This window comes from Pelodiscus sinensis, chromosome 16 (assembly GCF_049634645.1).
Source record: "Pelodiscus sinensis isolate JC-2024 chromosome 16, ASM4963464v1, whole genome shotgun sequence".
NCBI classification, from domain to species: Eukaryota; Metazoa; Chordata; order Testudines; family Trionychidae; genus Pelodiscus; species Pelodiscus sinensis.
The window spans coordinates 21,072,892-21,087,276 of record NC_134726.1 but is presented as its reverse complement, the minus strand read 5'-3'; the positions used below and the strand labels follow the sequence as shown (position 1 = coordinate 21,087,276).

General features: G+C 39.6%; 1 protein-coding gene across 9 annotated transcripts in view; it reads right to left on the bottom strand.

Annotated features, from left to right (window-relative positions):
- Positions 1 to 469: 469 nt before the first annotated feature.
- Positions 470 to 14,385, bottom strand: part of CCP110 (centriolar coiled-coil protein 110) — a 39,230-nt gene continuing 25,314 nt past the window's right edge. For 6 of the 9 annotated variants that reach the window (XM_075899388.1, XM_075899389.1, XM_075899391.1 and 3 more), the window contains exons 11-15: positions 13,860 to 13,939; positions 13,240 to 13,302; positions 11,118 to 11,177; positions 10,437 to 10,519; positions 470 to 2,992 (exon numbers count right to left, since the gene is read on the bottom strand). In XM_075899388.1, the coding sequence (XP_075755503.1) occupies positions 2,940 to 2,992; positions 10,437 to 10,519; positions 11,118 to 11,177; positions 13,240 to 13,302; positions 13,860 to 13,939 (339 nt within the window). In that variant the 3' untranslated portion in view covers positions 470 to 2,939. Of the gene's footprint in view, positions 2,993 to 9,972; positions 10,042 to 10,436; positions 10,520 to 11,117; positions 11,178 to 13,239; positions 13,303 to 13,859; positions 13,940 to 14,385 lie in introns of all 9 variants that reach the window. The other 3 variants (XM_075899392.1, XM_075899393.1, XR_012896143.1) reach the window with 2 other exon arrangements.

Here is a 14,385-nt window from a genome sequence, read left to right as displayed (position 1 = left end):
GCAATTGAATTTACACAGCCATATTCTCAGTTGGTGTATATCAGTACAGCTTCACTTGTATCAGAGGAGCTAAACCAATTTACATCAGATGAGGTTCTCACCCGTAAGCTCCCACTAAATACCACACAACTAGACAAGTCTTGTCTCTGGCTTCTAAACAACTATAAAATATATATTGATAGAGAATGATGCAATATGAACATTTTGTAATTAATCATTCAGAACAAGCAGCAATTTAAGGGTCTGATCCTGCATTCTTTAAACACCCAGAATCCTTTCTGAAGTGCAAAAGGAATGCAGCACTGTGTGCAAGCAGTGTTTTATCAAGTTGATAAAACTATAATGTTGCTGCTGCTTAATTTTAAATTATTTGATTTCAAAATAATTTTGGAACCCATGGCCCTGTATTATTTTAAATCTGCTTCTCGTGAATTGATTTCAAGCATTAATTTAATCCAGAAAAATGAAATAAAGATAAAAAGTTTATTTTGCAGTATATTTAGTGAATGGAGCAGGATGGCAAAACTGAAAAGTACAAAAAATAAATATACTTTATGACAACAACATTACATTCCATAAAAATAAAAAGTGAATTGAAATTAAATATATATAAATAAATACAAAACATATCAAATTACAAAAACAAATCCTGGCACTCATCAAGAAGGCAGCCTTATAAAAGTTTTTAAAAATTGATATGATGCTTCAGTACATTCTTAAAGTAAAAAAAGTTTAGTTAAGAAGCCTGAAAAGTTGAACATTAATTTTTTAAATTAGACATACTACTTTTACATATTGTCTCAAAATGCCAACTAATAACACAGTACAGAAAACATCTACAATCAATTTTAGCACTAAGAACTACAAGCCACAGTCTATAAAGTTTTGCTACTGCAAAATTGTAATTCTCAATAAAAATATGCATTTCACATGTCGTTCTTAGTTACTCTTGAAATGTTTTCCTCAAAAAACTGATAACAGTAGTGTAATGCAAAAATTAAGAACCAAATTAAAGTTCTGAAATTACTAGGAATCAAGGAAGTTTATAGTATCACAAGAAATCTTTGTATTATGGATAGGAAACTAAAAAACAATAGCCTTTATAGATGCTAGTCTTTAGCAGGTGTAAATTGACACCATCTGAAGATCTGTTCCCAAGCCTTCAAATAAGGCTCCGGAACACAACTGCTGAGCAATCTGTTAATCCTCTAAATAATAGCATTGCCTCATTTCCAATTACATCTGACAGTTTAAAATACTGCACAATAAGTAAATTTGCTTATAATAATGCAACAAAATGTACAGGATAAAGTATGGATTTGTAGATGGAAACCATAACTTACAGGTTTAAGCCATCCTCAAACATTTTTATTAATTCTATGTGCATTTTTGTATTAAGGCATTTTTATTTCTACATAATTATTCTGAATTTCTATTTTACATTGAGTTATTTAATGATATTAAATAAAGTCTGCTGTTACACTAATGCCAACCTGGATTAAGGTACTGAAGTTAGGAGTTACAGCAAATGTATACTAGTGAAACAGCACAATTTGACATTTTTTCATTAAATACGTAGCGTTTATTTTTGTTTAAAAAGTCCCCCTCTACCACTCTTTAAGCTGTGGGGATACAGAAGTATGCTACTGACTGAATAATATCCATCTCAAAGGATGGGTATACACAGGCCCAAGATTTTTTCTATTTGAAAACCAAGGAAAGATTCAGGAAGCTCATTATCAAGATTAAAAGTACTAAGCAGCCTCTCCTTAAAGAATCATGTTCTTAATGGCTGAAACAACCATAAAAAACAGAGGCAAACAGGAGCATGTTTTGGAGAGTAAGTTTTGCAAAGTTTTAGGGACACAGAACTTGGAAGCATGGCTTCAGTGCTTGAGTCTGTTACTGATGACAGAAAAGAATTTGGGGGGCGGGGGGGCAAAACTGTTCCAAGTTACTTGTTTAGACAACAAAGTAGGTCGAGAAATGTCCAAACAGTAAGAAACATAATGGTGTGAAACAGTCATCTATAGGATTGCCGAGGACAATTTGTCTGAAGTGGCAAACAAAATCTTTCCTTCTGGAAATTGCTACATCTTCACAGAATTGATACATCTTAATTCATCTTCATCAAAAATGTACTTTGGATTTAGAAAATGCAGTAAACAGTAGGGAGGGAAAATTGCTTGGAATGTTTCATCATAGAGGCCTAAATTCACCATCTATGTGAACAAGTACAACTTCACTAATGTAAATAAAATTGCACATTTATGCCAGCAATTAATTGTCTGCAGAGTCAACAAAACTGAGCCTAACAATATCAGTCATTAGTATTTAAATTGAGAGGTTAGCACATTCATATATAATGATACACTCTGCAATGCTGCTCTCAAACGGAGGAAAAAAGCATAGTACTGTTACAGTTTAATAAGTTATCTTTTCTATGTGTAATTGCTCTAATTTCAGGGCAAATGGCTAAAATATGTACACAAAGGAAATCTATTATTCAAACTAATGTGTATGAACTGCAATTTTAAATATACATTTCCTATAGTACAAAAAGTGCATGATATATACAATAAGTCAGAAAGATGGTAAGATACACAAATAGACAATGTTGCACTATATTAGTCTTCTCTACAGCAGAGCATTTTGAACATGCTTGTTATGTATGCAGTAATGTGAATACCTAACAAGTTTTTCACATGCAATTTGTTTTCATGTGAGCGTAAAAATTGAACTTATTTGTAAGCCCTCTCCATTATTTTAACATCATTCCATAAAAACCTATGGTATGTCCTTAAAGTATGAAAAAAATGTTAAATGTGTACATTTGTCAATTCAAAGCATACATATAGGAGATGCAAGATCTGAACCAATGCCGAAAAGACAATTTCATTTAAATAGCCATTATTGTTATCCAAGCGAGTGCTGTCGTCTTAAATTGTCGCAACATTTGGCTTCTTTCTTTGGGTTCTTCCTGCATATACTCCTAAAAGTAAAGCAGAAATAAAATTAACATTCTGTGATTAACTTTACTGTTCTTTTTACAGAAAACTTGTCCAATAAAAAACTGAAAAATGTAGGGAGAAATACACAAACTTGTTCAAATATGCTTTTAATATATGTATTTTTAAATCAATATTTTCATAACTTAATATCTAAAATACTTAAAATGTATGAATAAAAACAGGTTATTTGAGTTGTAAAAAGGCTTATCAATAACTATACATTATAGCATTTTCTTTCTTAGTAAAAGCTCCCCTCCCTTTCCTGCTACTCCAAAACACCTATAACTGCAATATATACATTTTTAAAAGATTAGAACACTTAACATTTTCTATATTGTAGTATTACACTTGATTAAATAAAACTGGCTAAACATTTTAAGCTACTATGGATCTTTTAATTACTATTAACTGCCTAACTCTTAATTATTATACAATGAATATTATCTACCAGCATTTCAATACATTACATTGCTATAAGTCAAATATAAAACAAACTCCTTCCTCCTCACCACCGCCCAACCTCAAGGTAGAAGAATCTTAAGAACCACCCAAGAAAGAAAGACTGAGCAAGAACAAAGCAAGGCATAAATACACAGCCTAACTATATTAGCATTTTAAATTTTAATTATAGTATTTCAGTAAATTATGTGCCTGATCTTCCCCACTGTAACAGGGTGTGACTCACCACCCGGGCGCCTTCTGCTGCTCACTCTGGGAATTAGCTTCTTGAAGCTGGAGCACCCTATTCTGGCTGGTGTCTCCCCATGTCTCTGCACTCTGGGGTTCTCCCCCTCTTAGAACCCCAAACCCTCTATGCCCTCCTTGCCTCAGTGACCCACTCTCAGTCTTCATCTAGTTCCTTATCTCAGGGGCAAACTGCAGTCTGAAATGGACTCTCATCACGGACAAGGGGGTATGGACCTGCTGCCTTTGCCTATCCTCACTGCTTCTCTGCAGCCTTAGTATGCTCAGGTCTAACTTCAGGCCTGAAGCCTGGGAGCTTGCCTGGCTGGAGCTGTGCCAACTCTGCCTGCCTCTCCCAGCCCTGCTCTAACTACAGCCCTAGTATTCTCAGGCCTTGTCTCTGGAAGCCTTCGGCTTCCCCTGACAATCAGGTCCCTCCTGCTCCCCAGCCAGAACAAGAGTGTGTCTGTTTCCACCCTGCCAGGAGCCTTTATTTATATAGCCCTCAGCTGGGCCCAAATGAGCTCATACTAATCACAGCTGCTGGCTCCATAGCTCCAGCCCTCTCCCCAGGCCAGGTTTTAACCCTTAAAGGGCCAGTGTAGGGCTGATGCCCCATCACCCCCACCCCCAAATATCCATGTACTGAGGAAATTCTCTGCATGTAAAAGGAAATGCCCCTCAACAGCACCCCTTCATTCCATTACATGGAGTGGGGCTCATTATTCTCCTGATAGCTCTATTTTAGTTTCCACAAATCAACTCTCCCCTCTACTTCACCCTTTTCACCAAGGCAGCTGCAGATAAGTGGTCACCCCAGTAAAGCAGCTCCAATAGAGATGAGGGATGGGATGGAAAAAGACGCTTCATGAAGATGGCCCTGTTCTTCCTGAAATGTCATCCAGTTTATTTTAAGGGGTGAGGCAGCAAACTCTGCTCTCACCAATATTTCCAAACAGGAGAAGGATGTCTGTGATGCTAGAAAACTGCAAAAAATAAACAATACTATAAAAAGTTTCTCCTTTTCTAGTATTTCTATACATTTCCTTAAGGCTTTGGGTTTTAGTCTATAGTCCCAATCTAGATTAGGGTTGCCAGATGGTCGAAACAAAAATACTGAACACCAGCCCCTCCCCACCCCACCCCCCAAAAAAAACCACACCAGGAAAAAATTCTGTTGAAGGAAAAAAAGAGGGGGATGCCAAAGTTGCTGAGAAAAAAAAATTAAAATAAAACAGCATGTCCCCTTTAAGAATGAGTGCAGGAATAGGAACAGGGGAGCAGTTGAGCACTAAGACCCAGGGGAGTCATTGCTTCCCCTTGGTCTTTTTGCCAGCAGCCATTTTGTGCCCACAGCTTTGTGGAACCAGGTAAGCCTGGGATCGGGGGGCTGTGGGTGTGGAGGTGGGGGGAGAAGAGGCCAGGCGCTGAGTGCTTGTAGGGTTGCCAGGTGCCCGGCATTTTCACCTCCTGGCCAGAGGGGAAAAGAAAAAAAATCAGAAAATACCGGACATCTTAGGTGTCCAGTATTTTCTGAATTTTTTTTTTTTTTTTTTTTTTTTTTACCAGACAGGAGGCGAAAATACCAGACTGTCCAGGTGAATACCGGACACCTGGCAACCCTAACCTAGGTAGTTGATAGAAAAATAGAAAGCTATTTATTGTTCCTCTTCTGTCAAGTGTACCAGTTATGTTTAGCAGAAGTGCAACTCTAGATTTCAAAACATACCCAGTACGTTTAGATATTCCAGTTTAAAAAACCCACACTTTTCTCTTAATTAAGACAGAAGCAGAGACATAAATCCCCTTAGAGGAGTTAAACTCACTACCAGAAGACATGGCACTTAATTTGAAATTCACCTTTGTTCCAAAGCTCAATATTAAAAACAAAATGAAGACAATAAAACAGCAGTGTTCAATTAGTGGTCCTGAATGAAAAATTATTATAGGGGAGATGATGTTTAATCAATGGTTGCATTTAAGAATGGAAGACCAAGCTTTGGGGATGGAATTTCAAATGACAAAGTCAGAAAAAAGGAAAGAGTAGATAGGCTAGTGCATAAGCATTTCACTTCTAGTGACATGCATTCAAGTTCCAATTGGGTCAGAAGTAAGATTAAGTCTAACTGTCACATCCTACACCCAACAAAGCCACCGCATCATTTGCAGTCTGTGCTAAACAGAGGTCAAAGACTGAAACAGCAAGTGTGTTGTAAGTCAGTACAGAGATGCACAAGCAGAGATATAGGAAGAAATATGCCTATGCCCTGCCTAGACCAGGGTGAGCAATAGGGGGCCATTCCAAAAATTTGGTAAGTGGTCAAGAGTTGCACTCTTGCATGATATTAATGGAGGAGATGTGAGGTCTGAGATGGAGGTTGGGATCTGGGAGGAAGTTTGAGTGAAAGAGGCCACTATGCGCTTTCTTGTGGACTGGGATGTTGGAGGGTGGGTAGGGATTTGGGTTGTGACCTTGGGCAGGAGATTGGGATACTGGGCTGGGAGGGGGTATGGCTGCAGCAGAGGAGGCAGAGAATTTGGGTTTTGTGGATTAAGGGAGCAGAAGTGGGAGGGGGCAGAGGGTTAGAGGTAGGGAAGGGCTGGGGTGCCAGAGACAGGCTGCGGTCTAAAAACGCTTACCTGGGCAACTCCTGTCCAGCAGCCCAGCAAGATCCCTGACTTCCATGCCCTGGCAGTCAGCTCAGAGCAGCCAGCTGCAGAGCCCTTTGCTTCTGTGAGCAGCTGCAAGCCCGAGAAGAGAGAGGATGGGGTACTTCAAACAGGCAGATCTATTGGCCAGAAACCACTGTTCACAGAAAAATGGGACCTGCAGCTGGCTTTTCTGAGCAATGTGCGGGGGTGGGGCACTGGGCCGGCTAGCCTGAGTCAGCCCCGGGGCTATATTTTGTCTGGTCCTGGCCTAGCTTAGGCCAGTGCTGAGCCTTCAATATACAGAGCACATTCATATTAAATAGAAGAATGAACAGGGATTTCTTTAGCTTGCAATATAAGCTAATTTAAAATCAAAGGTTTTAAGTTTATGTAGGCATGACTTCTCCCTGAAACAATTTGTTGCCTCACCCACATTAAATTGCTTACAGCTAATCTTTTCAAAAGAGTTGGTTATTTTCCAAATCCTAGTAGTGTTTTTTTTATAAGTGAATAATTATTCTGTTAGCAATCTGGTACATCTTTTCACTTTTCTATTTAGTTGGAGCATGTACATAAGGAAAGTTTCATTTACACGTATTAGTTTAAGATTTTTTTAATACTGCACAATTATTCAGATTACTTCTTTTACATTTGTTAGGCCTTCTTCCAAATAGTTACTTCACAATGCACTGTTCTTAATTAAGTACAGATGGATATTGCTTGATTTATTATTTGTATTTGGAAGAACACAGAAATGCTGGCACTATAAATAACATGGAAACACACGTAATGAACTAACACGTTAGCTGAAATAAGGAGATAGTTATGCTACATTACTAAAACCACACCTCAGTATAGACAATTAGGAACAAATGTCAGAAGTTCAAAATGGCTTTTATGAGACATTCAGTAATTTTACAGCAATTCACCAAAGGGCCATAAAGGCAGGAGAGACTAAATTTGGAGCCATTGTCAAAAGTGGGATGATTTTCATCGCTGAGTATCAAAATGTCATGATATCCAAGCTTAGCTAAGTCAAGGAGGCCAGAATACATTAATGCCTCAGAACAAAGCTTCTGTAATTTTAACTGAGTGACATTACACGTCTAAACAATTCCTGCCTACCTTTGCTTGTGTTTTTGTCAGCTCTTCTTAGCTAAATAGGTAGTACAGGCAGTCCCCGGGTTACGTACAAGATAGGGACTGTAGGTTTGTTCTTAAGTTGAATCTGTATGTAAGTCGGAACTGGCATCCAGATTCAGCCGCTGCTGAAACTGACCAGCGGCTGACTACAGGAAGCCCGAGGCAGAGTTGCTGAGCCGCTGGTCAGTTTCAGCAGCAGCAGCAGCAGACTTGGGGAAGCGGCACGGAACAACTCCAATTGTCGGGCATCCAGAGGTCAATTTTAGTATTTACAGAGTTTTCTTTAGGTACATTTAGTTTACTCATTTTATCTACGTCTATCAACAATTCTCTTGAAATTTCGAGCTATTATGGAAAATGAAGTTTGCCCACATGACTGCGTGCATATTAGTGACAAGTTGAAGTAAGCAGCGTGAATGCTCTATGTAGGCTTGCCAATACCCTCCATTACTTCTAACCCTCATGGCAGGACCACATCAGACAGCAGGAAAAGGCACTTTGTATCTGTACTGGGTGGGGAGTATAAACTTGAATTTGCCCCCATACGCAATAAGCAAGGCTGGAAAGGAAAATCATACAAAGTACTATGGCTCACTTGTTGCATCCCAAAAAATTATGGTTGCTCTTTCTAAATAGGTTCCCAGATCTTCCTCATTTTAATAGGAATCTTACAAATGCATCACTTTTAGAATGAATTGAGTTCCTAAATCATATTTCCGTAGGAGATGACAAAGACCAAAGATTTTGTTCCAACTCATTTGAACTGTTTACATTCAGGCTACGTCTGCACTGCTCTGTTTTGCGCAAGAAATATGCAAATGAAGCAAAGTGTGGAACCGTCAAGCCTCATTTGCATAATTAATGAGCGCCCGCTTTTTGCACAAGAGGCTCTTGCGCAAAAAGGAGCCATCTACACAGCTCCTTTTTGTGCAAAACCCCCCTCTTGCGCAAGAGTCGTTCTTCCTGGAAAAAAAGGGACCACTAAATAATTATGCAAATGAGGAACAGCGATATTCCACGCTTTGCCTCATTTGCATATTTCTTGTGCAAAACAGTGCAGTGTAGACGTAGCCTCACTTTTAAAGTGGAAAAAGTATCAGAAAATGTTTACTTCAACTAATGTTTTAAGGCATGGAATGGATAAAACCACACCTATGAATAACTGGGCAGTCTGTCCAAACCCCTTCTTAATTTTTTTTTAAGTCAACTACTAGACTCCATGGCTATGTCTAGACTGCAAGCCTCTTTCGAAAGAGCCTCTTTCGAAAGAGCCTCTTTCGAAAGAGAGCGTCTAGACTGCACGTTGAACTTTCGAAAAAGCGGCTTGCTTTTTCGAAAGAAAGCATCCAGTGAGTCTGGATGCTCTCTTTCGAAGAAGCCCTATTTACATTCAAGAACGCCTTCTTTCGAAAGAGGAACTTTCGAAAGAAGGCGTTCTTCCTCGTAAATTGAGGTTTACCGCCATCGAAAGAAAAGCCGCGTTCTTTCGATTTAATTTCGAAAGAACGCAGCTGCAGTCTAGACGCAGGTGAGGTTTTTTCGAAAAAAGGCTACTTTTTTCGAAAAAACCCCTGAGTCTGGACACAGCCCATATGTGGACCTTGGTCTGCCCCTCATCTAAAATTGGGATGTACAGCATTGCGTGTATCAGAGGAAAAAGGGTCATAAATCTTCCTTATTAATATCTAATATACAGCATCATTCATATATATATATATATATATATAGTAGCCCAATATCTGTCAGTCTATAACACTGACATACACGACCCCGCCCCCTGGCCGTGTACGTCAGCGCCCTGCCCCTTTCCCATCCCTCCGTGGTGGCTCAGCTGAGTGCTGCGCCGCTCAGCTGGGCCGCGGTGGGGTAGCAAGCAACGGCAAGCGGCCGTTTGGGGTCCCCTGCAGCGGCCCAGCTGAGCGCACAGCATTCAGCTGAGCGCCACAGCAGGAGGGAAAGGTGGGCGGGGCACTGACGTGATGTACACAGCCAGGGGGCAGGGCCGTGTACGTCACCGCCCCCACCTTTCCCTCCCGCTGTGGCGCTTGGCTGAGTGCTGCGCCCCTCTGCCGGGCCGCCGCGGGGGAGGAGGGGCAGGGCGGTGACATACGTGGCCCCGCCCCCTGGCCATGTATGTCACCGCCCCGCCCCCCTCCCTCACGGTGGCCCAGCTGAGCAGGCAGCACTCAGCAGAGCACCACAGTGGGAGGGGAAGGGAAAGGGGAAGGGGAGAGACGGACGGGAGGGAGAGGCAGGAGGGGGAGAAGAGAAAGAAAGAGACGGAGAGAGAGGCAGAAGGCGAAGGAGAGCTGAGAGAGAGAGGGGAAGGCAGTAGGAAGGGGAAGAGAGACCAGAGGCTCAGGAGAGAAGACCAATGTGGAGGAGAGACCTGAAAATCCCATCTTATGACGTGCTAATTGGCTAGTATACAGCATAGAATCCTAACAAGATATTTTAAAGCAATGAAGTCATGTAATATTACTGCAGGTAAATCTTCTGATCCATGTCATGTCCTCTGAGTTTTTCTTTCTTGAGGACAAGTCTTACATAGCTTAAAAAAATAGGAATGACATAAAAGAATAAGTGTCCTGGTTAGAATCTAGGTCAAGCTATTTTACCCCTGAAGAAATTATGACTGGTGTTTTTTTACATATGCTACTAAAATTGGGTCTTTTTGGCTATTGGGCATTTGGTCAGAGAAGGAATTTAAGCACTAATCTTAAACTGTACAAGCCTTTTACAGAATGTATTTGGAAAATGAACTATTAAGTTACCCATATTTTTATGTTTATAAACATATATAGGAAGATAGTTAATTTAGTGTATTATAGCAAAGCTACTGCAGCAAGAAAAGGAAAACAAGATCCCATTTCAATTTTCTTGATACTAGTAACTCACTCATATCTTCATTATAAAAAAAGATTCAAGAACCCATTTTCTACACACCTGAAATTGCCTTGTTAGGCATTCTGCTTTCTGAGGACTTCTTTCTATTTTGCTCAACCCCCTTCATTGAGGTCTTAGGGGTTCTAATTAAATATAAAAGAATTAATAAGTCACTTGCATCAAAAACCAAAGATTGTATCCAATAAAAAACACTACTAAACTGTTCTTGGTATGAAAAACATCTGTATGTGACACACTAGAGTCCCCTCAAGAATGTGCACTGAAACTGCTATTAACATTAGCAGAAGTTATGCATATATATTAAAAGGAGACTCTCTCCATGCACACTTTTTTCCTTACTACTCTATTCGAGAGATGGATCGAATGCACATGTTGCATTATTTAGGACATATGTGTCCTGTATAATGATATTTCATTTTCATGGAGTGAAAGCAAAACAAGGGAATGAATGTAGCAAATGCAGATGTCAGAAAACAATGTAAATGAAAAATGGTACACAACAGGGTAAGAGACCACTGCATTTTTTCCCTTGTAGTATAAGATTTTTAAAAAGCTAGGAAATTTAAGACTTGTCTCATAATGAATTGTAAGTTAGCCATTTTGCATTTGAACAGTATTTGCACTGTTGCATATAGATCTTACTTGGAAATTATTTGACTCAATCATTGCATTTGCTTGTAACCTTTAAGTTGTGCATTAAAGTGCATATTATATTCTTACCCTTGCCTGCAAAAAAGCCTATGGAATGGAGTATTTTGTCCTTGATTTGGCTGAAGTACTCTGTTAAAAACAAAATCTGTATTAGTTTGATTTTTATATTCCTTCTATAGCCCAAGTATCCCAAAAAAGTAAGCACAGTGTTTGATTATATTATTGTTAATGAGGAGAGCATTCAGATATTCGTTGCAATCATTAAAACCTCAAGAAAAGCATTGAAAGAGCCTTAGAGACAGAAAGAAGGAATCTATTTTGCAAGTGTCTGTATGAAAGGACTGAACTACAGGCTGGACCTCCCTCGTCCCAGATGAGGGATTTGCTGGACCAGGGGAGGTTATTTCCGGGCCCCCCTGCTGCCAGCCCCATCCCCTGCCCTGCCACTCCACCAGGCTTCCCAGCTTCCCCAGCAGTTCAGCTGGGTTGTGCAAGAGGCTTCCTGCTCCCTTCCCCGGATCTCCTCCCAGCCCAGCTGGGTCACATACCAGCAGTCCCAGCCCTCTCCCCCAAACCCAGCAACTCAGCTGAACCGAGCACCGGGCCCCTCTCTCCCGTCCCCCCATACATTGCGCCAGGCCCCACCACCCACTGCAGCATGCTGGGACACTCTGATCCTGGAACATCCATGGCCCTGTTGGACCACGGATGTTGCCAGACCAGAGAGTTCCAGTTTATAGAGGTGCAACCTATATTCAATTTAGAGACATAGCAGGTATGCAATTCTCGTGCCAATTGTTACTGCAACAGTTGGCTGTGCGTACACTTTATTACCCTGGTACAATGGATCAACACACAGCACTTCCTCCAACTTTTGCTATGGCTCCAGAGTTGTGGTACTTATCCCAAGGCTTGCAGTAAGAAACTTGGAACAGGTTTACAGAAGTAATAAACATTTTCACCTTTTACTATTATGGTGACCTGCCCCTACTAGGGATGTGAATGGTTAACCAGTAAGCTTATGTTATCCAGTGGTCCAGTTAACCGCGCCAACACGCCCCCATTTAAGAGATTAAACATAACGTTTAACTTGTTAACAGATTAAACAGAATTTTAAATTGCTAACCCCCCACAGTATTTATTTTGATTATTCGGTTCTGCCTATAGATTAACATCCATGCAATGAAGGCAGGATTACACAGAGACCATAATTTGCCCTGGAACCTGCTGCTCAACAGACTCTGGCCTGAGGTTCACAATAAATAGCATCACCAACTTCATATATTGGTACTTGGGAGACAGATCTCGCTTTTATCATTTTTATAATTTTTTTAATGAAATTTGTTGTATAATTATTTTTGTTTGGGAATGACAGGCCCAAGGGCTCTTAAATTGTCATCATGGGATTTTACTTTGAAGCTAAAATGAAACAGTGTGGCTGCAGTGCTTCAGGTTTCTGATCATACTAACACTGACAGGCACTGTTTGAAATTAAGAGAGCAGAGCTATTTATAAGATTTGGTCAGAAATGATGAAATCATGCCAGTAGAGGGCATACATGTGAAATGTTTTGTGTACTGATGTATGCACACTATTTTACAAACATTCAAGGCATATGATCTGTAATAGCCGATATGGTCTAGCGTAGACTGGCCTCATCAGAAAGGCAGCACCACTAACAGTTTATTATTAGAGAGTGTAAGATAGTGGCCAGGTGTGAGGTGCAAGGCATGAATCTCTTTTTCCGATGTAGAGAAAAGAATGCTACTGAAGTTTGAGGATCTCTTTAAATGACACCCAAGTGGACAAATTTCTACAGATTGTTACATGAAGGATCATGTCTGGAGAAGAGGAGGGGTCATCATTATACTGTTTTAAAAACAGCATCAAGCCATTTGCTTAAACTACACTTAACACTTGAGAAACTTGGGAAGTGAGTGAAACACACACAGACAGGAAGGATCATGTTTGAGGATATTAATCTTGGGAAACTGAAGCAGTACTATTTATTAACTATACACAAGTTAATAACTTTTCATGTACTAGTTTAGCCCTCTGCATTCTTCATTACCTAGGAGCAATACATAGATGAGTAGTTGATGGCAATCAAGCAAATCAGTCAACAGGCCTAGCATTATAAAATGGTTAAGAACAGTTTAATGTAAATTACAAGCGTGTAATTTTCACTGACCTTGTTTCAGGAGTATTTTGTTTTACAATAATTTTTTTATTTGGCATTCCCATTTCTGAAGCCCTAATGAAACAAAAAAGTGTAAGTATCTGAATTCATTTTTAAACCTTTCTCAAAAATAAAATAAAATTGTCAGAAAGGAATGGGGGGGGAGCCTCCTGAACAGTATTTATTGCCATTATTCTGGCAAAATGATTTATAGTACAGACTTCACTATCCAAATGCAACACAAACAGAAGCAATGGTCTCTATTATGCCATTCGGCACTTCTACTAATATGCATGTATCTCTTATCATTAGGGATGTTAACAGATTACAGCCATGGTATGGCATTAGGTCATTACTACTAACTTAGCAGGAATTAGGGATGTGACTGTTTTCTGGTTAAGGTTAACTGGTGGGGGCTGGAGCAGTTCCCTGCCTGCCACAGAGCTGTTCCAGCCCTGTCAGGCCCCTCCGCAGACAGGAAACCTCACATATAAAATCTTCCTAGTAAAGATAATCATCTTCCAAAATCCGTAAGAAGCTATTTTGCTAAAAGATTAAGATGTGCATGACAAAGTAATAAACTTCCTTTCTTTCTTTCCAATTTTCTCTACCAAGAAATATTAAATACACACTTCAAATACTTCTTCCTATCCAGAGACTTCTGTGTAGCTGTCGAAAGTGTCACCCTCTCTCGTGGAGTCTTTATTTTATCCTACAAAAACACAGAAGTAGATATTAATATTTGCTACTATTTTTTATTACAGCTGTCCCATTTGACCCACTTTAATTAACAGATTTGTCCCTTTTCATTACAAAATTCCCTTTTAAAGATTTAATTCAACTTTAAGTTTATATGGTGATATAATTTCGTATTTATAACAACAAAAACAAAGAAAGAAGTTAGTTTTATTTGCACTTTTTTTCTTGCTGTCAAAATAATTCCATAATTTTTCTCCTCCCACACACACACACACAAAGTATCCAGGTACCTAGTTCCTACTGTACATTGGAGTCTATCTGAACACGTTTAATTTCTGGAGCCACAAAATTATCAGGAAGATAACTTTTGAAAACAAGCTTTTTATTATTTTACTGGGTCAGGAAAAAAATAGTATCTTACTCCAATCATTAGCAAAAGATACTGAACTACAGGGTGAC